The sequence below is a fragment of the Panthera leo genome, chromosome A2 (assembly GCF_018350215.1).
Source record: "Panthera leo isolate Ple1 chromosome A2, P.leo_Ple1_pat1.1, whole genome shotgun sequence".
NCBI lineage: Eukaryota > Metazoa > Chordata > Mammalia > Carnivora > Felidae > Panthera > Panthera leo.
In genome coordinates this window covers 165,348,605-165,371,742 of record NC_056680.1, presented here as the reverse complement: position 1 = coordinate 165,371,742, position 23,138 = coordinate 165,348,605, and the positions used below count along the sequence as shown (strand labels likewise).

General features: G+C 64.3%; 1 protein-coding gene across 1 annotated transcript in view; it reads left to right on the top strand.

Annotated features, from left to right (window-relative positions):
- SHH (sonic hedgehog signaling molecule) overlaps positions 1-17,735 on the top strand; it is a 31,896-nt gene extending 14,161 nt beyond the window's left edge. The window contains exons 3-7 of the mRNA XM_042927368.1: positions 4,398-4,502; positions 4,598-5,019; positions 8,317-8,928; positions 13,933-14,194; positions 16,893-17,735. Coding sequence (XP_042783302.1) covers positions 4,398-4,502; positions 4,598-5,019; positions 8,317-8,928; positions 13,933-14,194; positions 16,893-17,719 — 2,228 coding nt within the window. The 3' untranslated portion in view covers positions 17,720-17,735. The remainder of the gene's footprint in view (positions 1-4,397; positions 4,503-4,597; positions 5,020-8,316; positions 8,929-13,932; positions 14,195-16,892) is intronic.
- The last annotated feature ends 5,403 nt before the right edge of the window (positions 17,736-23,138 follow it).

Genomic DNA, 23,138 nt, shown 5'->3' with positions numbered 1-23,138 from the left:
TAGCGGCACCGTCGGTGGCTCGAAACACAAAACCGCTTTCGTCCAGACGTGAGCACCTCGTCACCCCGTCCCTACGACACCACGACCTAAGCCTCTGCCCATTTTACAGACGTGGAAATGCGTTCGGGGGCGTTTAGAGGTTTTCCCAAGCTCACACAAGTGGGCGTCGAGGAGGGACGCGCAGCCCTGCCCACCTTGGTATCACGCTCGGGCCCCAGACTGCGAGAGCACATCCCGCGTTTGAAGGACAGAGAGGCGCTTTGTCACACGGGCCCCCTGGAAATCAGTCCGCAGCTGGGCGGTGACCCGACCCAGGACAGAAGCACACGCACATTCGACCGCCCAAGGGCGGAGAGCCCTCAGAGACTCACAGACGAGCCTGACTCACAGACGTCTGACATGCCGGGCGCTGCCCACCCCCAAGGGGACAAAGCCACCCGAAGACCCCAGGCTGGACTCGGCTTTGGGGAAACCAGGCTGTGTCCCTGGATGTGCATGTCACAAAGGCTGTTGGAGCCAACAGTCTGCCTGAAACATAAAACTGACATCAGCCAGAGCCGCGATCCAGCAACGAGAAAATAAACGAGAGGCAGGTCACCCCAGGCGATGGTCAGCGCACCTGCCCGCCTGTGTTCTTCATGTGGAGACAGGCCCACGTGAGAAGCTGGGGGCGCTCGCTCCCATGGGGGCTGGTCGACGTCCCTGGAGACTCCGCACCGTCACGTGATGCAAAGAGCCCTGAGTCGCCAGAAAGGGGACCTGTACACGCGGCAGTTTGGGAAGCCCTGTCTGTGCCTGAGAACCTCTGTCACTCCTGAGGCAGCGGTGGCCCCTCCAGGCTCCTGCCACGAAGGTCCCCCGCGTCCTAAAAGAGGCACATCTCACTCAAAGACCAGCCAAAGACTGTCGCGCTAAAAGGTTTCTTTCAAGGTACACTGTGCTTCTTTCCACGGTAAACAGAAATCGGTGGTTCGAGGGTTCATAGAAGCTATATCCTTGAGCACACCTGGCCTGAAACCCACATCAGTGGCTGATACCACTTAGCTTAGAAACACAGCCTTGCTGACTGTCTCTCCCAGAACTCAGGAGTGCAAAACGCATCCATGCTGAGCACTCACCGCTAAGCGGCCTGGGGTGTCGTCACCCGCTTGCCCCCGTGTGCCGGACATTATGCAGGCCTCCCGCTGGTGCTTTTCTGCCACCCGTGCTACAAGTGCCTGGCAGAGGAAAGGACTCACGGGAGGCCCGTAGCAAAGCAGCACCTCCCAGGGCTGGGCGCCGCTTTCCCAAGCCCAAGAACTTGATATCCGTTACCCGCCGCGGCCCTGCAAGGGGGTGACGCGGCCTCAGTTTTGAGCCTCAGCTCTCTGCGTAAAGCAGGACACACGCCTGCCTCCCCCAGAGTGGGGGTCGGTCCCGCCATCCGGGGGGGCCAATACGGGAGCTGTCCCCAGAGCCGCGGTTCAGAGCAGGACGAGGGAGGCCGCCCGGCCCCCGCACCCATCTGCCTCGCGTGGGGACACCGTCTTCCCGCCCCTCCCAGAGGTCCTGCCCTGAGCGGTGCTTCCTGCTTCACGCCGAGCACAACAGAGAAACTTCAGGAACGTGACCACCAGTGAAGACGTTCCGAGGGCAAGCTCTCGGGCCGGATCATCCCGGCCGGACTCCGGGCCGCGCTGCAGGTCAGACGCGTGACCTCGAACGGGAGCCTTTGCCTCTCTGTGCCTCTGCGTCCCCACCTGCACAAAGGCAAGGGCGTCTGTGCTGACGGGTTAGAGTTCGTGCAATTGCAGTGCAAGGCTGGACTCCTCACCAAACGCAACTCTTGGGGGAGGTGCTCAGCAAACACACAGGGGACCCCGGGAAGCAAGGCTCCTGCGCCACATGCTCCCCCTGGCCGTGAACGCTGGCCGTGAGAAGAGCTTCTCCGGAGGGAGTTCTGCTCGTCTGTCCGAGCCGGCATTCCAGTCTCCCCGCCGGGCCGGGCCGGAGCCATCCTGCCCCGGGGTTCGCGCTCTGCAGGAGGCTTCTGTCTCCCTCCAGAAACTCCTGCCCCGGCCCCAGAGCAGGAAGTGAGGACAGGCAACCAGCAGCCCACTCAGCTTTTCCTAGTAAACATCCCCCAAATATTAGGGCCACGTGAAAAACACGAGAAAGACGCCCGTTGACCTACTCAAGCCCGAGGGGCTTTTGCCAAGGCCGCCAAGTCCAAAAGGGAGCCCACATCCTCAGTCCCCTCAGCGCAGCACCTGCCAGCTCCTGACACACCAGCCCCCGCCTCCTCGCCCCTTTGCCGCCCAGTGTTTTGTGCACATGGGGGGAGGTGTCACTGTCCCCTCTCCAAGAAGGGTCGGGCTGGGGGGCAGGCCACTGGCTGAGGCTGCCCGGCCTGTCTCGGGGGCTGGCTGAACGGGCCCCGGGGGCCTCTCCCAGTCCATGCTTGGCTGGTGCTGCAGCGAGTGCCCGACGGAGCCCAAAGTCCCCGGGGAAGCCCAGCGCCTCCGAAGCGGGGGCCCGGCACCACGGTGGGGCGGAGACCCCGATGGACACGCCCAGGGGGCAGGAGTAGCGAATTCGGTTCTCGGTCCCCTCACTGTAGACAGACCGTTGGGTCAGCTCCCCTGACTCTTCCGAGGCTACGACCGAGGAGTCAGGGGGTCGAGGGCTGCGGGACTGGAGGCACCTTCGCTTCAGCCCCCTCAGCAGACAGGACACAGAGGGCAGGAGCACGCAAGTGACCGGCTTGGCGGGACAGCACGGAGATGGCCTGCTGGGGACACGGGAGGCGCCTTCGGGACTGACATTCAGTGGAGCTGGAGAGAGACGGCCTGTGCTCACGGCCACGTCCGCCTTGCGTCCCTTTCTTCTCTCTTTTCCTTCCTTACTCCCTCCCTCCCTCCCTCCTTCCTTCCCTTCCCTCCTTCCCTCCTTCCTTCCTTCCCTCCTTCCTTCCTTCCCTTCCCTCCTTCCTTCCCTTCCTTCCTTCCCTTCCCCCCTTTCTTCCTTCCTTCCTTCCTTTCTTTGTTCCTTCCTTCGTTCCTTCCTTCCTTTCCTTCCTTCCCTTCCCTCCCTCCCTTCTTCCTTCCCTTCCCTCCTTCCTTCGTTCCTTCCTTCCTTTCCTTCCTTCCCTTCCCCCTTCCTTCCTTCTTTCCCTCCCTCCCTCCTTCTTTCCTTTCCTTCCTTCCTTCATTCCTTCCTTCCTTTCCTTCCTTTCCTTCCCTCCCTTCTTTCCTTCCTTCCCTCCTTCCTTCCTCTCTTCCTTCCTCCCTCTCTCCCTCCTTCCTTCCCTTCCTCCTTCCTTCCCTTCCCTCATTCCTTCTTTCCTTCCTTCCTTTCCTCCCTCCCTCCTTCCTTCCCTTCCCTCCTTCCTTCCCTTCCCTCCTTCCTTCTTTCCTTCCTTCCTTCCTTTCTTCCCTCCCTCCTTCCCCCCTCTCCCTCCTTCCTTCTCTCCCTCCCTCCTTCCTTCCTTTCCCTCCTTCCTTCTTTCCTTCCTTCCTTCCTTTCCTCCCTCCCTCCTTCCTTCCCTCCTTCCCTCCTTCCTTCCCTTCCCTCCTTCTTTCCCTTCCTTCTTTCCTTTCTTCTTTCTTTTTTCTAGAAGGAGAAGGTGCGGGGACAGGAGTTGCCCCGAGGATGTAAGCAGCGAGCTGGCTGCCGGGAAGGCCGGGCCCCCTCAGAGCGCAGGGGGGCCAGACACGGGGCTCTGCCAGCAGCTCGTGGAAGCAGGAAGAAACGGCCTCCGGCCTCCCTGGACAGGGGCCACGAGGGGACGTGGACACCACAGAACCCTCTCTTCCAGGGTCCCCACACCGAGGCAGGGCCAGGCCGGGTCCGCCTCCAAACCCACCTCCGGGCTCTCTGCTGAGAGGCCGGCCGGCGCCAATTCCCGCCTCCTGGGTCTGTGCCCTCACTGCTCTGAGGACCCGCCGTCCCGGCCTCACACGTGCACCCTCCCGTGGTCTCTCACACGTGCACACACACACATGCACGCTCATGTAGTCTCACGCGTGTGCACACACTCACATGTGCATGCTCACACACAATCACACACCCCCCCTCGCCTCCCCCCCACATCCGCTCTCCAGAAAGGGTCAGAGACTCATACACCCTCCGGCCCCCGGCCTGTGAGGCTCTGTGGCCGCTCACCAGGTCCCGCCGGGACAGACGGGGTGCGGACACGGAAGGTCCCGGAGGACAGGGCCCGCGCACCCCCCCCCAGGAGCTTCCAGGATCCCCATCCGGGAAGTCGGCAGAGCAGAGACTCTGAGAGGACTGCCCGGGGGTGCAGCCAGCCACCGCTGGTCGGCCCTGCCTTTTCCTGCTCGCGTTCCCAGGTGACCCTGACGTGCAGCGAGGGTCTCCTGTCCTAACTTCTCCAGGCACACTTGTGTCTTCGCTAGGTCTGGAGGTCCGAGGAACACGCCTCTCGCGGAAGGACTCCAAGACGGCTCTGGGCCCGCGGACGGCGCGCCAGAGCTGGGATCGGAACCACCAGGCCCGGGCAGGTGAGGGACCGCTGGCTGCCTGGCCGTCCGTAGTCCCACGCGCACAGGTGGCCCGTGGGTCGGCAGTGGCCAGGACACCTCTCTGACCCTGAAAGGGCCCCTGACACCCAAGGCCTCGCGTAGACCCAGGGAGGAGCCCCCCTGCTCAAAGCGAAGGGTGAGCGACTCCAGACGGGAGCACGGTCTGGACAGAGGCCATTGCACCAACTCGGACAGCAGCGCGCTTCAGGCCGAGTGTGCCCGCGGCAGCACGCCCGCTCCCGGCCCCTCCGCCCGGTGCCCTCTGCCTGCTCTGCTCTGCCGAGGAACGCTGCCGGCAGGCGTCAGCCCACACGGGAGCCTGGCCCCGAGCCGGCCCTCGCGCGGGCGGGCAGCGCGGGCCTTCGGTGGCCGGGTGGCCTCCTCCCCGGCCGCGGCCGCTGGCCTGCGCACAGGAGAAGCTTGTGCTCGTCGGCGTCTGGACTCCAGTCCCGGGCCAGGAAGCTGGGGACGCAGACGCCCCACGTGCAGGGATCGGGTAAGGGCCGCGGGGTTAGGAGAACGGGGCTGACAGGTGCACCCCTCCAAAACTCAGAGGGAGGCCCTGGAGGGAGCACCAGAAACCCGATTTGCCAAAGCTGGAATGAAACCAGCAAGAAATTGAGACGGTAAGACGGGACGGCAAGAGACTGGGCAGAAGTCCCACGGGGAGGAGAAATCAAAGGGGAAGAGGTTCAGGAGGAGGAAGCAGTAAGGTTACAGATCTAACCAGGTAGCGGGCGCCCGGGAGGGAGCCGTGCGTGGGCTTCCTGGGGAGGTCAGAGCTCCAGCTGAGGCCCAGTGGGTACCAGTCTGAGGAGGGGGAGATGGGGGGGCGTGGACACTGGCGAGGGGGAGGGGGAGGGGCCAAGCTGGCCAGACCCCTTCCAGGGGCCTCTCCACCTAGTCAACCTAGTCAGCGGGATCTTCCTCACTGGCTGAGCCAGGGCCTGAAGGCAGAGTGAGGAGGCCATCTAGCGGCGGGGGTCGGTGGGGAGGCGGGGGGGCCGGGCCGGGAGGCGCCTCCTGGGGGGTGGGGGCAGAAGACAGACAGCCACCTGTCCTCAGCGGGGATGCTGGTGAGGGCCGGAGGGATGAGAGGGATGGGAGGGGGAGGGGTGGGGGAGGGAAGGGAGGAGGGACAGAAAGAGGGGCGGAGGGGGCGGAGGGATGGTTGAGAGGGCACCCGAAGGAAGGACAGAGCCCAGACCCGGCAGAAGCGGATCCTGAGATTACCTGGGACGCAGGGCCAGGCTGGGCAGAGCCTGGGGTTTGGAACCTCTGACCTGCGTGGGGAGGGGCCCGAGTCGTCTGGAGGGGGAAAGGCAAAGAGAGGGAGCCATCTGGTGTCTGGAGGTGGAAGACAGAGAGTGTCTGGTGTCTGGGAAGCGGGGAGGGGGCGGGACGAGCGGAAGGGAAAGTGGGGGGCTCGCTGGCGCCCTTGCTTCTACGGCAGTAAATACAAACTGCACGTGAGTTTGGTCCAGACTCTCGCCCCCCCCCCACCCCGCCCCCGCAACCCACAGCAGGGAGCAGATGCTGGGAAGTAGGCATCGGGGGCGTTTCACAGGCCGCCCTTATCTCATCCCTGAGGATGGCCAGTCCCGGGGGCGGGGGGGGGGGGCGGCCCCCGGCATGCTCTGGGGTGTCCGGGCGGGCGGCAAATGGAGGGGGACCCTGGAGTGAGGAGGCCAGCAGGCCTGGGGACCTCCCGGTGGCCTGACGAGGGCAGGGCCCAGAGGGGGGCCGACAGCTCCCTGCACCTCCGGCTTTGGCCTCCAAGGTGCAAGGTGCGAGCTGTGCACCAGTGGGCGGCCAGGCTGAGACCCCCGTGCCTCCGGGAACCGTGTGTTGTGGGTGCCCGCCACCAGGCTGGCCCTGGCTCCACAGGGGGGTCCAGGCCTCCTGGGGCACTGCGGCCCTTTCTCCCTTGCCCAGTTTGCAAGGAGGAAGCGAGAGAGGGGAAAGGAGGGGAGAGGGAAGGGAGCCGGCAAGGTGGGAAAGGGAGAACAGAGCTGTGGCGTCCCCGGGGCTCAAGGCCCGCACCACCCAGCAGTGTCACATCCACCCTGCATGGTCACCGCCTGGGACAGGCCAACCCTCCAGGCACAGACAGTGTGACGTCTCCCGGTCTGTTTGCACCGTGAGCACAGACGCACAGACAGGCCCTGTCACCTGAGTGGAGACCCTCCTTCCCCCGCTGGCCTGGACAAAGTTGGGAGCTGCTTTCCCGCCTGACCCAGAGGCAGGCAGCCTCCTGAGATTGGTGACTATTCATTCACAAATCACAGGACGGGGTTGGGGGGGGGGGGTGGCGCAGGTGGGTTCCATCTCTGGAGGCCTCAACTGGCTGGGCCCCAATATTCTTCAGCATCTTGGAGGCCCAGCTAGATGGTTCTCAGGGTGCTCGCCTCCCCCGCCGTCCCCGCCAGAGGCTTGCCTAGGCCGCTGGGAACACCCCATTGTCTTAGGGTCGAGCTTTCACCTCCCGGGCTGGGCTGGGGTCCAGGGAGACACTTCACTTCACAGAGGGACACTCCAAGGTCTGACTCTCCCCGGGGCCGGTATTTCCATTCTCCACAGAGAACCTTCCCTCCCTCCCTTCCTTCTAGAGCAATTCCTACATATGGGTGAGGTGGGGGTGGGGGGCGAGAAGGCGAGGGTACGTTCTGCAAAATGGGGGATTTCAGATTTTATTTTTCTGGTCCAAACAGGACTCTTTTGGGGGTTATTTTTTTAATTCTGAAGGAAGCACAGGGACTGAGGACTCCAGGGTGGCTGGCTCTGAGCACGGAGCCCTCCTTGACCAAAACAGGGTCCCCCCAGGACCCTGCCCCCTCCCGGGCTGCAGCCCCCAGGCCCCTGACGGCTGGCTGGCAGAGCCCCATGGAAAGCCGGCTAGGCACGACGTGGAAGGAGCCTGAATCCCACATTAAGCTCATCCCTGGCCTGCACTTTGCTCCGATCGATTGATCGTGGGGGCGGTGTGCGCACAGCCTTGCCCACTCACCACTGCCCCCAGGCACAATGGGCCTCCGCCCACCACGCAGGCCCCAGCACCCGCTCCCTTCTCCAAGCTGGGGTGCGGCCCCCACACCCGCTTGGCCCAGCCAGCCGGACAGTCCCTCGGGTCGCCCTGTCCCAGCCCCTGAGCACGCCTGCATCCCATATTTTGGAGGGTTAAAAATAATGCATTCACTGAATCCCCACAAAAGAGCGGTATTTTCATATTTTTCTAAGGTGCTTAAGGCACTTCAAATAACAATGCTTCAGGTTGTGGTCAGTGACAATTATCATCAGAGGATGTTGAATATTCAGGAGGAGGCTCGGACCCTCTGTCTTTAAAATGCAGGGAGACCCGGCCTGCACGATAAAGTCTCCCGAAAACAACATTTAAATATAGGACCCGGGTGGCTTTGCCCCTCAAACATTTGAGAGACTATCTTTTTGATGATCAAAGCGTGGAGTGGGGGGGGGGGGGGTCTAGACTGTCCTTTAAAACTTAAGTTGGTTTTAACTGAAGCACCTACCATTCTGGAGAAAGGGAAGGGGGAACGCGGTGCTGTGCACAAAGCGGGGGGGTAACCGGTGTTATCCCGAGGAGCGTGCCTCCTCCCCTCCCGCCCACCTTTGTCTCAGTAAAGATTTTTTTTTTTTAAACTCAAAGGCTTCAGGTGAAAATAAAGCCACGGCAGCAGCAGAAAAAAAAAATTTAGTCTTTTTTAGGGTTAAACATCAGAAGACAAGCTTGTGCTGCTGTGGCCAATCAGATACGCCCCTGCCAGCTATAATATAGCACCAAGGGCAGCCTGTCTCGCAAGCTCTCCAGGCTTGCTACCATTTAAAATCAGACTCTTTTTGTCTTTTGATTGCTGTCTCTAGCCCCAACTCCGATGTGTTCCGTTATCAGCGACCAGCAGCCTGCCGCTCCAGCCCCCGTCTGGGTGGGGATCGGTGGCCAGTCTCCCGCAGCCGCGGCGGGCAAGGTTATATAGGAAGAGAAAGGCAGGCAGAGAGCGAGGGAGCCAGGAGCAAGCCGGAGCGCACGGGCACACACTCGCGCACACAGACCCGCACGGGGACAGCGGGAAGGCGCTGGGCTCCGGACGAGATGCTGCTGGCGAGATGCATGCTGGCGGTGTTCGTCTCCGCACTGCTGATGTGCTCGGGGCTGGGGTGCGGACCCGGCAGGGGATTTGGGAAGAGGCGGCACCCCAAAAAGCTGACCCCTTTAGCCTACAAGCAGTTCATCCCCAACGTGGCCGAGAAGACCCTAGGGGCCAGCGGACGATACGAAGGGAAGATCTCGAGAAACTCGGAGCGATTCAAGGAACTCACCCCCAATTACAACCCCGACATCATCTTTAAGGATGAAGAAAATACGGGAGCAGACCGGCTGATGACTCAGGTAGAAACCCGGCGCTGGGGCGTGGAATGTGCTGCTTTCACGGGGGTTCTGTGTAACCAGCGGCTCCAGACGGAGTCTGTTTGCTCTTCAGGCCGATAGCGAGGCGACTTCACCCTCTCCTTCCCCACCCACCTGCCTCCTTACCACCCCTTCCTCTTCTTGGAGGGGGAAAGGAGGCGAAGGGTCCAGCCGCAGAAGTTTAAGGTGGGGGTGGGCGGGGAGGATGGCCGATGTGGTCCACGGCTGTGGCCCTGATTTGATCTGTCCTGCTGGGATGGCCCTTCCCATCCTGCCTCAGCTCCGGCTTGCAACTTGGGGAGACCCTCCCTCCGGGGGCCTCTGTCCTTCCCAGGTCGGGGACGCACACGGAGGGAGGGGGCAGAAGTCCGCCCCCTGAACGTGAAGTGGCTTCCAGGTCACCCTAGAAATGCAGCCTGGGGCATTAGACAGGGGCGCTCGCTGGCTCCCCTTCTGCACGGGGCTCCTCCTTCCCACGGCCACCCCCACCCCGCCGCCCCCGGGGGGCCAAGGGCCCCCGCGTGGGGAAAGCCAGCAGGCAGAGCCCACAAGAGGCAAGGGCTCCAGAGGCGCCGCCTGGTCCCTGAGTGTATCACCCGGCCGCGCTGCCATTTCACCGTGGGCACTTGTGCCCGGCAGAGTGTGAATGTATTGATATTTCTTTAAGGATGCGCGTCCGTTCTCCCGAGCCCGCGGTCCTTGAGGGGAGGGACTTAGAACTTCTGGCATTGCATCACTCCGGTCCACCTGCCGGCACAGGAACTGGGGACTAGATATTAGCGGGAGGGGGCTAGGAGGGAACAGCAGAGCAAACCAGCCGTGCCCTCCCTCCGGGCCTCCGTCTGCGACTTCTGGCTGCCACCCTCCCCGCCAACCGTAGACTTTCTGAAACTCCATGCACGTATCACCGAAGCTGGAAATGGCTTTCCTGGCAAATATAGGTCAACATCCTTTTTATTGCCCTATTAAAATCTCCAAGTCCTACCTTTCGGGCTAGGAGCGCACCACCGCTGGCGGGGCGCAAGCACGGGGGAGGGCGGGCGGGGAAGGCGCCCAGGGGGAGCCCCTCCGGGCCGCTCGCTTCCCCGGCCCGATTCGGGCGGCCAGGCCGGACGGAGGGAGGAGAGGGGCCGCGGGCTGGAGCGGACGGAAGGGGCGGGAGGGAGCCTCGCTCTCGCATCTGCACGCGACCACCTTAAATCTGGACCGCGAGTGTGGACGCGCGCGCCTGTGCCCGGGAGCGGCGCGAGCCACAATGAACTCCGCGCAGGCCGCGGGGCGCCGGGGGCGCGGCCGGCTGCGGGGAGACCCCGACCCCGGTCACCTCGCGCCCCGCGGGAGGGAGGGGGCCTTCCCGGAGCCCCCCCACCCTGGAACCCGGGGAGAGGGGTGGCGCGGCCGGGGGAGGCGGCGGGGGCGGGGACGCGGAGGTCCCGAGCCGGCGGGGTCGCCGTGCGCCCGCGTGCGCGCGGGGCCGCCGCCGGAGAGGGGCCCCCGGAGCCCCCGCCGCGGGTCGCAGAGCCCCGAGCGCGCGGCCGCGCCTCGGCCCCCGTCCCTCCGGGGTGAGCGGTCGCCGCGGCCCGGGGCTCCGGTGCCGTGCGCGGGGCAGGGCCGGGCCGGGGGCCGCAGCGGGGCTCCGACGGCCGGGACGGTCGGGCCCGGAGGGGGCGCGGCGCGGGCTCCGACGACCCCCAGGCCGAGCCCCGCACCCCCGGCCCCTCTCCCGGCCGCTCGCCGGGGACCCACGGCCGAGCCCGGCGCCCGACCACTCTCGCCGCCGCGCGCGCTGGCAGCATTTGAACTTCTGACCTTCTGTCAACTTCCCTCCGACGAACGGAACGAAAACAAATACTTTTTTTCCTTAGGCTAGTGGCCATTCCCGTTCCCAGCACAAAAGGACGGGGGAGGGGCAGCCAAGTGGGGGCGGGGTGCGGAGAGCCGGGCCGGGATTGCAGCCCGGACCCCACGAGTGTCCCCTGCAGCCGCAGATGGCCGCTGGGCAGTGCCGGAAGGTGCCCCTGGCGTACCCTGTCCTGCCCTTCCTTCTTCTCCCCTCCGAGAGCCGCGGAGGGGGCGGAGGCCGGGGTGGTGAGGGGCAGGGCCGGGCCCGAAGGGGTGAAGCCGGACGCCTCCCAGGCCACGGGGGCCGAGCCCTCCTCGAGGACCTGTTGGCCCGCTGGCCCCGCGCTTCAAACAGCCTCCCGGATTCTGTCCTCGGGCGCGCGTGTCCCTCCTCCCCCGGGGCGGGCCGGCCCTCCGCGTCTCTGTGTGTCTCTGTCCCCCTAATGTGACTGCCGCCCAAGTCCCTCAACCATGGCAAGACCGTCCCCAGTGGAACTTTCAGAGCAGTTCTGGAACGCATGAGCTCCTGGTTAATATTAACTCGGAGAGGGGGAAGCGCAGACAGACGCGCTCGCCCCGCAGGCGCGGGTGCCAGGCGCGGGTGCGGCGGCCGGGGGGCTCCGGGGGCAGGAGGCGGCCTCCGGGGCAGGGCCCGAGGGCCGCGCTAGGGACAGCCTGGGACGGACGCCACGCTGAACGGATTTGTGTGTGCGTGGCGGCCCGGCCCGGCGCGCAGGTGTGGGTTTGAGGAGGGTCCCCCTGTTTGGATAGGAGGGGTCTGTTTTCCCGGAGCGGGGGGTGGGGAGGGCGTGGAGACAGGTGTGTGGGGACTGGAGGGGGGGGTCCCTTGTGAAGCGGGGACACCCCTCCCCCGCACTGGGGAAGCCGGGCGGCCCTGCTCGGGCTTCTGGGCACCGAGCGGCTGCGCAGACTGGAGAGGTGGCGGGGGCTCGGGCGCGGGGACGGACTCGGCCTCCGCCCACACAAAGCCCGGCCCGGCGGCCCCGCTGGGCTTCACGGTGGCTGCACCGAGCCGGGCTGGATTCGCGGCCCACGACCCAGCGAATCGCTCCCCGGCCTGGGCTTCCCGGCTCCGCCTGCGCCCGGCCCGCCGGCCGGGTGCACAGCGTCCCGCAGGCGCGCGCCGGGGCCTCGCGGCGCCCGGGGGAGGGCGCGTGCGGAGCGGGGCGCCAGCCGGGCCTGGCTCGGCCGGGGGCTCCTCGCCGGGGGCCCTCCGCCTCGCGTCCGACTGGCGCAGCCCCGGGCGCTGGGGGGGGAGGGGGGGTTGGGGGGCGCTGGCCCGCGGCCTCCCCATCCCGCCCGCCCCTCGCCAGCTGCCCCGTGGGGAGCTGCGACAGCTCCGTCTGCCCCCCAGGAGGAGGGAGCTGGGGCGGCGCGGGGCCGGGGTGCGGGCCGTGTGCGTGTGCGTGCGGGTGCTGTGCGCCTGCGCAGCCGGCCTGCCAGCCCGGCTCCAAACTGACCCTGGTTTACTGATTGATTTTCATGTAAAACGCGTTCAATCCTCAGGATGACCTCACTCAAACTCTGCCCTTCCGACTTTTTTTTTTGAAGAAAACCGCTGTGACCTGTTACCGGGGCTGCCCCAGCACCGCCCCCGCCCCCCCCCCCCCCCCCCCCGCCAATTTGTTGCATGTTTAAGTCCACAAGCGTATTACTGGGTGTTATTACTGTCCGACACTCAGGACTTCTCCTGTTGCGCAACCTTCAGCTCCCCCGGAGGCGCGGGCAGAAGACAGAAGTCCGCGCAAGTCCCTGCCCGGCTCGGTAGGGGAACCGTCCCCACGCCGCCGACAGGACCCCCGAGAGGTCTTCTGTCCACCGCGCTCGCCGGGGTCCACAGCCCAGCCGGCGCCGCCTCGCTCTGCGGGAGGTCAACTTGAAATTGCCCTGCGTCCCCAGCGTCCGCGTGTCTTGGGGACGCCCCTTGGCGATCCTGTCACCACCGGTTCCCCTCCTTCGAGCCCCTCGCCCCACCATCAGCAGGAACGTCTGGGCAGGGAGGGAGTCCACACACAGGGCCGCCGCTCTGCTGTTCCTCGCATCCTTAGCTGAGTGTGACCGGAGACATCCGCGGGGGCTCCCCCAAACCCCAGCTCCTCGTCACCCCGGCTCAGGTCACGCCTCTTCAGCGTCCCTGCGCTCCCGCAGCTTCCTCGCGGGGGTGGGGGGGTGGGGAGACGCCCCGAGGGCTCCCAGGCCTCGGGCCTTTCCGCCTCCCCATCCCCCACCCCTCAGGCCCCACCTCCTCCCTCCACCTCTTAAGTTTGCTCTTCAAACTTGCAGGACGCCATTCTGCTCTGGGGCCAAGAAAACAAGAGGGGGGAAGGGAACAGGTTAAGGAAAACAAGAGACACCATCAGACCGCAGAAAAGCCGGAGAAAGGAGTTGTGTGGAGAAAAGGAATGCGGCTGTCCTGATAAAGAGTGTTTGTCGTCGGCCCGCCCGCACTGAAAATTATAGCTCACCTGCTTGCCCTTCAGTCGGCTCCCTCCTGCCCGTCCGGGCTATGGGCTCCCCGCCCCCCTCCCTGCCTCCCTTTGGCTGGATTCACGTCTCAGATAGGCACAGGGTAGGAGGGAGGGCCCCGAGATAACCCAGGGCTTTCCATTCTTAAGAAGCACACCGCATAGGTTCTGTTTCTACAAAGTTGCGCCCTGGGCCTCTCTCCAGCCTCCTGGGGAGGGAGTCCGGCCAGGGAGAAGGGTGGAGCCTGGCGCAGGTGTGGAGAAACGGGGCCACCGAAGGGGAGCTGGGGAGCAGAGGGCGCCTGGGGGGTGGGGGGAGTGGGCCACTGCCTTGGGGGCCTGGCCGGTCCTGCCGGTCATTGTGTGAAACACGCAGTTCTCTCGTTTCAAAAAGACTTCACCTTCTCAGGCCCATGGGCGCTGCGCTATGTCAGATTGTCGGGGCGAGGCCCTCGGTTCATCTGCAAAGAGGACCAGCCCCTCCGGCAGAGCCCCCCCCCCCCCGCCGCCCACCAGATTGCCACGGCCACCCAGCCCCCCCCCGCGTCTCCACAGGGCCCTGATCCGCAGGCCCCGGGGCCGGGCAGGCCCTGCGGGGGGCCGGGACGGGTGGTGGGCCCAGACCCTCACATCTACGGGGTCCCCCTTCTCTCGGCAGCGCTGTAAGGACAAACTGAACGCCTTGGCCATCTCGGTGATGAACCAGTGGCCCGGAGTGAAACTGCGGGTGACCGAGGGCTGGGACGAAGACGGCCACCACTCAGAGGAGTCGCTGCACTATGAGGGCCGCGCGGTGGACATCACCACGTCAGACCGAGACCGCAGCAAGTACGGCATGCTGGCGCGCCTGGCCGTCGAGGCGGGCTTCGACTGGGTGTACTATGAGTCCAAGGCGCACATCCACTGCTCCGTGAAAGCAGGTGAGGCTGCCGGCGGGGCCTGCTCCAGAGCCCCCGCCCCCCTCCCACCCACCCAGCAGCTTCTGCCCACGAGACGTCCCCGCTGCGCCCTGCAGCCTGACTCCAGGGAGGGAGACGCGCGGGGGGGGGGGGGGGGCAGGCAGCGTGGCAATGGCTCCGGTTGCTATTGTGGGAACAGACCCTACAGAGGTGCGACCGCCAGCCAGGAATCGCCCCTGCCCTTGAGGCCACCGAGGCCCGGGGGGTCTCCAAGCCCAGATGCAGAGGGCACAGGGCTTCCGGAGCCTCCCCCCACCCTGCTTCCGGAGCCCCCCTCTGCAGGTGGCGAGACAGGGAGGGTGGGGGAGGGGACTCTCCCGGCGAGAGACTGAGCCCTGCAAGGTGAGCCAGCTCTGGCCTACATTCTTCCTCTCCTTCAGGGCTCAGGAATCAGGCGGCCCCCATCCAGCTCCCCAGCACAGGAGGGGCGCCCGGGGTGGGAGCCTCGGGCCTCTCCCCTCCCTGCCGAGCAGCTTGGATCCTAAACTAAGGCAACGCACTGGCTAAGCCTTTGGGGAGCGGCCTGGTGGGAGGTAATAAATCCAGTGGTTACCACTTCCAACATCTGGAGGCCGCAAGCCCAGAAGCATCCCCCCCTTATTAGGAGCCAGCTGGGTGTCCCTGAGCCACAGGCAGGGCCAGGAACACCGATGGGAGCCTGCAGCTGTAGCCGGCCCTGGCTGTGAGGGGGACTTTCCTGGGCCTACAACGCCACACTCTGTCGCTGGCGAGGAACAGCCACGCCAGGAAGGCACTGTTCCCGCGGCAAACAGCCCAACCCGGAGGCTATTTATGCAGATGTCTCCATCTCAGCCTAAGGTGGTGCATTTAGCAGAGCAGTTCGCAGTGAATTTCGGAGGACCTGTGTCTTCCCCGCGCCGTCCCCGCCCAGTTTTGCCTGTTTGTCTCCTACACCGTATTTTAATAGCATGTGTTAGCAGAAAAACGCTCTCGAAGTGTCAAGACGCACTTGGTAGCTAAGGGAAATAGTGGCTTCTTATCACAACAGAAGGAAAAGGTGTGGAGGGGGCGGGGGGGGGGGCGGTGCGGGGCGCACGGCCAGAGAGGGAGGACGAGCAGGCGGCGCCCCCGCTCCGCGGGACTCCCCGGGGAAGGTCGCGGCGGCGCTCGCGGCGGGCCAAGCCTGTCCGCGGGGTCCCCCTGGCGGGGGTCCCTAGAGGTCTCCTCGCAAGTGAGCGGTGGTAATCCCGCCCCAGGATCCCGCCCGGGGAGGGCAGACCCCCGGGGCGCGGAGAGCCGCTCATTGGCATTCGGCGCACACGGGCCGGGGCGCGGGGCGCTGCGTGTCAAGCAGGGTCGTGCGACTCGACGACTCGGGCTCGCCTGCGCCCCGGGTCGCATTCCGGGGGGCGACGGCGGGCCTCCAACGGCCAGGCCCGCACTTCATGCCGCAGAAACCGATGAGAAGATTAAAAACCCTGTGTAATTCCAGCAGGAAGATTCTTTCTCGCGATCTCTATTTGCAAAACGCATGATCCCGGAGATTGGAATGCAAAAGACACCAGGCCCTCCCCGCCCCTCCCCCGCGGCCCCCTGCGCGCCGCCCGGGCTCCGCGCATTGTCCTCGGGACAGTGAGCCTCAGAGAGCGACGGAGGGCTCGGGAAAGCGGGTAGTCAAGGGGCCTTGAGAACCGGCCGCTTCCAGCGCTCGAGCAGGCCCCGCCATTTAAAATTCAAATACACATCTTGAGCGCTTGGAAGAGGGAGGCCTGGCTGTGCAAATAGTGCTTGTGAGGCCCGGCTTCTGGAGAGCCCGCGTGTGAATCGCAGGGGGGCGGGGGGTGGGGGTGCACCTGAGCAAATAGGGAGGGGGCGGCCGAGAGAGGGGATGAGGGAAATGGAAGTGGCCCCTCTTGCCAGAGTGTCTCCCACTTACGGCAGAGACCACAATGACAATGCCGGGCCCTTTATTGGATTTTAATTAGAAAATCCACACAAGCCCCGGATTTTCACACCTCGGCCAATTCCCTGGAATGTTTGTCCAGTTGCTACAACTACTACAGCTATTTTGCACTCCCTGGCCACCCCCCTGCAACACCCCCCCCCCCCCCCGCAACCGGCCGGCACCGAGGCCCCCGGCTGGGCGCTGGGGGGCGGGCAGGCGAGGGGTCCCCGCGGCGCAGCGCGGGTGCGGAGCGCACGAGGGGGCGCCGCACCCCGCGCCGGGGGCGGGAGGAGGAGGAGGAGGTGCACCCCGGCGCCCGAGGGAGCTCGAGGAGGCTTCCTGAGGAATCTGAGTGGAGAGCAAATACCCCGCGAATTCAGGGCGAGGCCGGGTGTGTGCTGAGCCGGGGGATGGGGTGGGAGGAAGGCGGAAGGGAAGGAGTGGAACCGGCCTCCCGCCGGAGACGCCAGCCGACCTTTGTCACCTCCAGTCCAATCTTAAGAGAGCCGTTGAGGAATGTATCTGCAGCTGAACTTTGTCACCGAGACGGCGGGGCCGAGGGACAGGGGTCCGCGCCGGACCCGCCTGGACTCTCTCCCCGGAGCTGCGCGCGTCCCGAGTCTGGGGCGCGGGACCGCAGGCGGGGGCCCCTCCCCCCCCCCCCCCCCCCCCCCCCCCCCCCCCGCCGCTCGGGCCTCCCTGCAGGCGCTCACCACCCTGTCCCCTCTTGTCTCCCTTCTCCTCCCCCCGCAGAGAATTCGGTGGCGGCCAAATCCGGCGGCTGCTTCCCGGGCTCGGCCACGGTGCACCTAGAGCAGGGCGGCACCAAGCTGGTGAAAGACCTGCGTCCCGGGGACCGCGTGCTGGCGGCCGACGACCAGGGCCGACTGCTCTACAGCGACTTCCTCACCTTCCTGGACCGCGACGACGGCGCCAAGAAGGTCTTCTACGTGATCGAGACGCGGGAGCCGCGCGAGCGCCTGCTGCTCACCGCCGCGCACCTGCTCTTCGTGGCGCCGCACAACGACTCGGCGGCGGCCGGGGAGCTGGAGGCGCCGTCGGGCGCGGGGCCGCCGCCGGGGGGCGCGCCGGGGCGCCGGGCGCTCTTCGCCAGCCGCGTGCGCCCGGGCCAGCGCGTGTACGTGGTGGCCGAGCGCGGCGGGGATCGCCGGCTGCTTCCGGCCGCCGTGCACAGCGTGACGCTGCGCGAGGAGGCCACGGGCGCGTACGCGCCGCTCACGGCGCAGGGCACCATCCTCATCAACCGGGTGCTGGCGTCGTGCTACGCGGTCATCGAGGAGCACGGCTGGGCCCATCGGGCCTTCGCGCCCTTCCGCCTGGCGCACGCGCTCCTGGCCGTGCTGGCGCCCGCGCGCACGGACCGCGGCGGGGACGGCGACGGCGGGGGCGGCGGCCACCTGCCCCCGCCCGCGCCGGCTGCGCCCGAGGCGCCGGCTGCGGCCGACGCGCCGGGTGCCGCGGGCATCCACTGGTACTCGAAGCTGCTCTACCAAATAGGCACCTGGCTGTTGGACAGCGAGGCCCTGCACCCGCTGGGCATGGCGGTCAAGTCTAGCTGAAGGCCGGGGAGCCGGGGCGGGCGCGGGGTGGGGGGGGCCGGGGGGGGGTGGGGGGGAGCGACAGCAAGGAACAGCAACAGACACGCGGAAAAGCGCACGGAATGAGACTTTAATTATAATAATAATTAATAATAATAATAATAAAGTAGGACAGTCCAAAGTAGACTATAAGGAAACAGAGACCCTGGGAAGTTTTGTCATTGTGTTTAGTTTATATATATATATTTTTGAATTTTTTTTGGTTGTTGTTTTATTTTGTTTTTTGTTGTTGTTTTTTTTGTTTTTTTTTTTTCACCTCTCCTGGCTATTTATTTGTTTGGTATGAATAGATGTTTTAAATAATATGAACCGGACCTTCAAGAGCCTTAAATAGTTTGTTTCTTGGATAATTTATTATTATCATGTGAACTGTACTCACGGGGGTGAAAGATTATTTTGTGAGGCCAAGCGACCTGCTCAGAGTCTATTTTTCTACACGTCCCTCGCCCTGACTTTCAGAAAGCCAACCTGCACACTCCATATCCCCTCCTTCGCCACGCGCCTGCTTTTCGGCAACTGTAAACTGAAACATGCTTCGTGGGGGTCCACAAATTATATTTTTATACACAGAATTGTAAATTAGATTTTTTGAGAGATCAATACTTAACTGAATTACATTTCATTTTTGAAATAGTGTAAAATATGAAAATATATTATTTTAATTTAACTAGTTTCCAGTGTAGCGGCCACCGGGCGGGCTGCCTTCATGGCTTAATATTTGGTTCTCATCACCATTTTGGCCACATTCTTGGAAGTTGAGACTGTTACGCACACACACGCACACGCGCACACACACACACACACACACACACTGGTTTTGTTCTGTTTTTGTTTTTGTTTTGGACAAACTGGAAGAACTCTGTTATTTTTAACTTCAAAGAATTTATTAGAAAATAATATTTTTTAAACGCGCACATAGCGATGAGCCCACAAGGACGGAGGCTGTAGTTTGTACAGAGAAAAACAAAGGATGTTTTTGCATTAATAACTTGAGAATTAACTGCTGTAAATTTACTAAAATGTATTTTTGAATATTTTGTAATAGTTTTATAGAAATAAAATGTACCACGCACAGACTGGTTAGTATATCCTAACTGAGAATTCCTGTCGCAGCCCCTCTTTTCTTTTCCTTTTTGGCTTCTCTGTCCGGGAACCTGGTGCTGACAGGAGTCCCCAGCGTTATATTTTTAGATGTGTTGCTTATACTGTGAATTCAGATCAGCTTAAGTAGGAAACCAAAGTAGGAAACCAAACCGACCCGTCTATTGTCATCGCTGGAGAAGCCTCAGCTCTGTTTGTATCTGTGGGGTGTGCGTCTTTGTGCGCCCCCGAGGCTGGGGGTGCTGTGTGTGGGTGCCGCTACGCCCCCACCGCCAGCCCCTTCACCGCCACCGCCCGCCCTGCGGGCCCGGAGGAGGCGGCCCCGGCAGCATCGCCCAGAACCTTCTCCCCAGGCTCTGGGTAGCTGTGGGCAGGCCTCGTGCACGCCACGGGGAAGGCCGGGTCCCCCGGCCTGGAGGGAAGGAGGGCTCTAGCTGCTTTCTAAAGTACTGGGGGACCCCTTCCGGAAGGGCCCCCGAGGAGAGGGCCAAGTGTGGGTCTTCTGTGAGCCCCCAGGCCCTTCGTGGCAGAGCCCCTGAGGCACGCACCCTGTCCACCCGCTCTGGGTGGGGGGCACCCTGCCTCCTCCCCCGTCACAGCTGCTCGCGTCAGGGCTGCTGGGGTCCTCGGGCCTCGGTGAAGCTGTCAAATCCAAGCTGTCTGTCTGGAGTGGTTGTTAGGTGTAGACCTTTGTCCCGAGGACGTGGTCCTCCTCTGGCAGGCACCCTTTGGTTGGTGTCCCGTGTCGGTGGGTCTGGGGGAAGGGGCCTTGGCCGTCACCCTCCGTGCTGTGGCGTATGGAAGGCCACGGTCGTGTCCGTGCCCTGGGCCGGGCGTCTAAGCCGGGTGCGCTAGGCGGGCACAGGGCCTCTTGGCAACGCAAGCCTGTCCAGAGGCCGGCCTGGGTCTGGGGAGCAGAACCGAGCCTGACAGCTCGGGGCAGGCCTCGATCCGGCCGGGGCAGGGTGTGGAGACACAGCTCCCAGAGGCAGGCCTGGTGTGGTGTCCGCAGCCAGAAACGCGGGTCCCTGTGCCTCTTCCAGAAGGCCGGGGGCCTGGATGGATGGCACCAGGGACAGGGGCCCGGCGTGCGGCCGGGGGCTTGCCTGCTGTGGGCTTCCCAGGGGTCGGGCCCTCCGGGCAGGCGTGTCCTTGGTTTTTCTCTGTAAAAGACTTTTCTTTGGCCTTCTGGGTAGTTAGCAGGTACAAGGCTTACCACCCCTGGTGGAATGTGGTGGTTTGTGTTCCGTTGACTGTTCCGTCCTGAGTATGACCGACGAGAGAGAACCAGACACACTGGTGGCGTGAAAGCTCCGGCTTCATTGACGGACTGACCGACTGGCGGTGTGGCCGGACGGGCCGCGAGAGGACCCGAGCGCCGGCCAGGCCCCGAGGCCCCCCACCGGTGACCGCCAGCGCCGGGGTGCCGGGGCCCTGAGCCGCGCCCCACCCTGGCCAGGCCTGGTGGCGCCCTCTCACTGCTCCCCGCCTCCCCGTGCCACATCTCAAGCCCCTTGCCCACCTCTGCGTTCACCATAGTCTGTCTCGTGGCCAAGGAAAGGGAGCCCCGTCGGAGAGGAGCTCCACACAGGGCGTCAGGACGGCGCCGCGGCGCCCCCACCCGACCAGGCGGCCGCTCCGCCTTCAGGGCCCATGGCGTGGAAAGTCTGTGCGAAGTGCCCGCAGGCTGTCGCCGCCAGCCTCGCTCCCGACGAAACGCGTATCTATTCCTGTCGAAAGCGTGTATCACAATGTACTTGAAACCGTTATCTTTGTGCTCTATTGTTTGAACAATTAAAGAAGTTACAGAGACCGTCTGCGATGTCTGCTCTGTGGCGGGATCCCTGTCTCGTGCTGTCACCTGCGCTCCCCGCCGTACTTCCCTGAGCTTGTGAAGATGCGACCGAAAAGGTCTCATTGAGCGCAGACCACAGACCCCCTCGGTGGGCGGGTGTCGGGCCGTGGGGACTTCCCTTGCGGGGTGGGCACGTGACTCATACATTTGGGGGAGCCCCTGGGGCTGGGGCGGGGGGGGGGGGGGAGAGACAGGGCTGGCCTGTCCTGGGGGAGGCCCTCGGCCGTCAGCATCACGCCCACATGGCAGACCGTGGCCAGACTCGCAAAGAGTGCCAGTTGGTTGCCAGACGTGACCGGGAAGTGACGAAGGGCCTGCGGTGCGGGGCTGGCTCTCCAGCAGCGATCTGGGCTCTCTGACGACCCATCCTTCAAAAGCACAATTTCCTCAAAGGGGTTGAGGGGCCCTGGAAATGGACTTCCGCGTGGCCTCCTATGAGCCGGTCTCAGAACACTCCCATGCGCTCCGCTGGAGGTATGTGTTCGGTTCGGGGTGGGGGGGGAGGTTGGTTGGCAAATTATGGCCCCGGAGACAGATCCGGCCCTTGGCCTGTTTTTATTACAGCCCGTGGGCTGAGACTGGTTTTCCCCTATTGTTTTCATCGTCGAAAACGAAAAACCTCAAAGAATATTTCATGGCTGGTAAAATTAGGTGAAGTTCAGATTGCAGTGTCCATCCATCAGGTTCTAGAACCGCCCCCACTCATCCCTTCACACGCTGTCTGTGGGAGCCCCTGGGCCCACACGTTGCATCAGAGACCACACGGCCGCAGAGCCTGAGATATTCACTAGCTGGGTCTTTACCGAAAGAGTCTGCCTCGTGTGGTCTGGGATGGGGACACGTAGGGTGAAAGCAGCCACGCCGCGGGGACAGGAGGCCGGGGCTGGAACAGAGGAGGGCGTAAGCCATCGAGGCACAATCTGTCGCGATTCAGGTGATGACCCCACTCACTTCCGCCCCTTACTCAGAGCCACAGGGAGGATGACAAATCCGGGGAGACCCGCCGGCAGCCACTCGGACCCAGTGGTGTTAACGGGCAAACCTTAACGCTCGTCGGTGTGAGCGAAACCGGAAAGTCCGCGTAAGGTAGGGAAGGGGTGGGACTGAGAAGAGGAAGAGGTACGCGTCTGTCTCCCGACCCCACAGTGAGGAAACAGTAAGTCTGGATTTGAAGATAATCTTGTTCTCCAATTAAGAAGAAAATAACAGGCATTCGCATTTTCCTCCGTAACACGCTCTGGGGCCTGCCCCACGAGGCGGGGAATGCGGTTCGGAGCGTCACCTTTTCAGTGGGGATGTGTGGTTTCCGCGATGGGGGCGGCTGTGTTCCCAGAAAGGGGCAAGCTGGCTTAAAAAGGGGTGAAAACTCTGAAGACTGGAGGTAAAGCTCTGTTCTGCCCAGAACCCCAGGAAAGCATTGCCCCGAACAACAGGTTGCTGGATTTCTGCATGCAGTCCTATTTATGCTGGCTCGGGGCCTCGCGACCGCTTCCAGGGGAAAGTGACACCCTCTCCCCAGACGCCACCCATCGTCCCAGCCGGGAACCCCTCCTCCCGCCCCAGGAGAGCTCAAGGCCTTCCGCTGGGAACCCTGGCCCTTAAGGGCAGCGAAACAAACCCAGTGTCTCTGAAGGGAGCCTAGTGCTCCCGGGTCCCTGTGTCCACCACCCCCGCCACCGCATGGGGCAGGTGCCTCCACCAGACGGCGCCCAGGCCCCTGGCTCAGCGCTGGGCCACCCACCAGGCAGGCCACGTGGTGGGGGGGGGGGGCGCCAAACTTGGCCTTGGCAGAGTGTTGGCATCAACACTGCCGCTCACCTCGCCCTTCTGATGGCCGCGCCGGCCGCCCCCCGCGTGCTCCCGGGGAGGGCTCCTTGAAGCACCCCCCCCCCCCGCGCCCTCCGCTGTCCAGGAGGCAGGAGGCCGGGGGTGGGCGCGGGAGGAGACCCGGGGGCACGGGGTGCTGGGTCAGGTGGCCCGCTGCCGGCGGCGCGGTCCTCCCCGCGCGCGGGTCCAGGACCGCGGGCCTTGAGCAGCGTCCCGCACCTGCAGCCTCCGGTCCCTGAGTGGAGTCGCAGCGCCCTCTGCGGGCCGCGGCGGGAGACGGTGGGCGCGCACCTGCCCGCGGACCCGCCGTTTTGAGCGGGCGGTGCCGGGTCCTGTGCCTCCCTCCCCACCTGCGGGGACCCAACTCACAGCTCGGTGCCCCCCCCCCCCGCCCCGTGCCCGGCGGGCCGGGCCCGGGTCGGTCCCCGCTCTGAGGACCGCTGTATTCTCAGTGAGCAGCAGCCACCAAGGAAGCACGGAGGCGACTGTCCTGGAGACGGGCAGTGTGACCTCTCCACTGGATGCTGGGGGGGGGCACCTCGCTCCCCCCCTCGGGGTTACCCGAGACCTGCCCCCCCCCCACCCAGGGCTGACCCC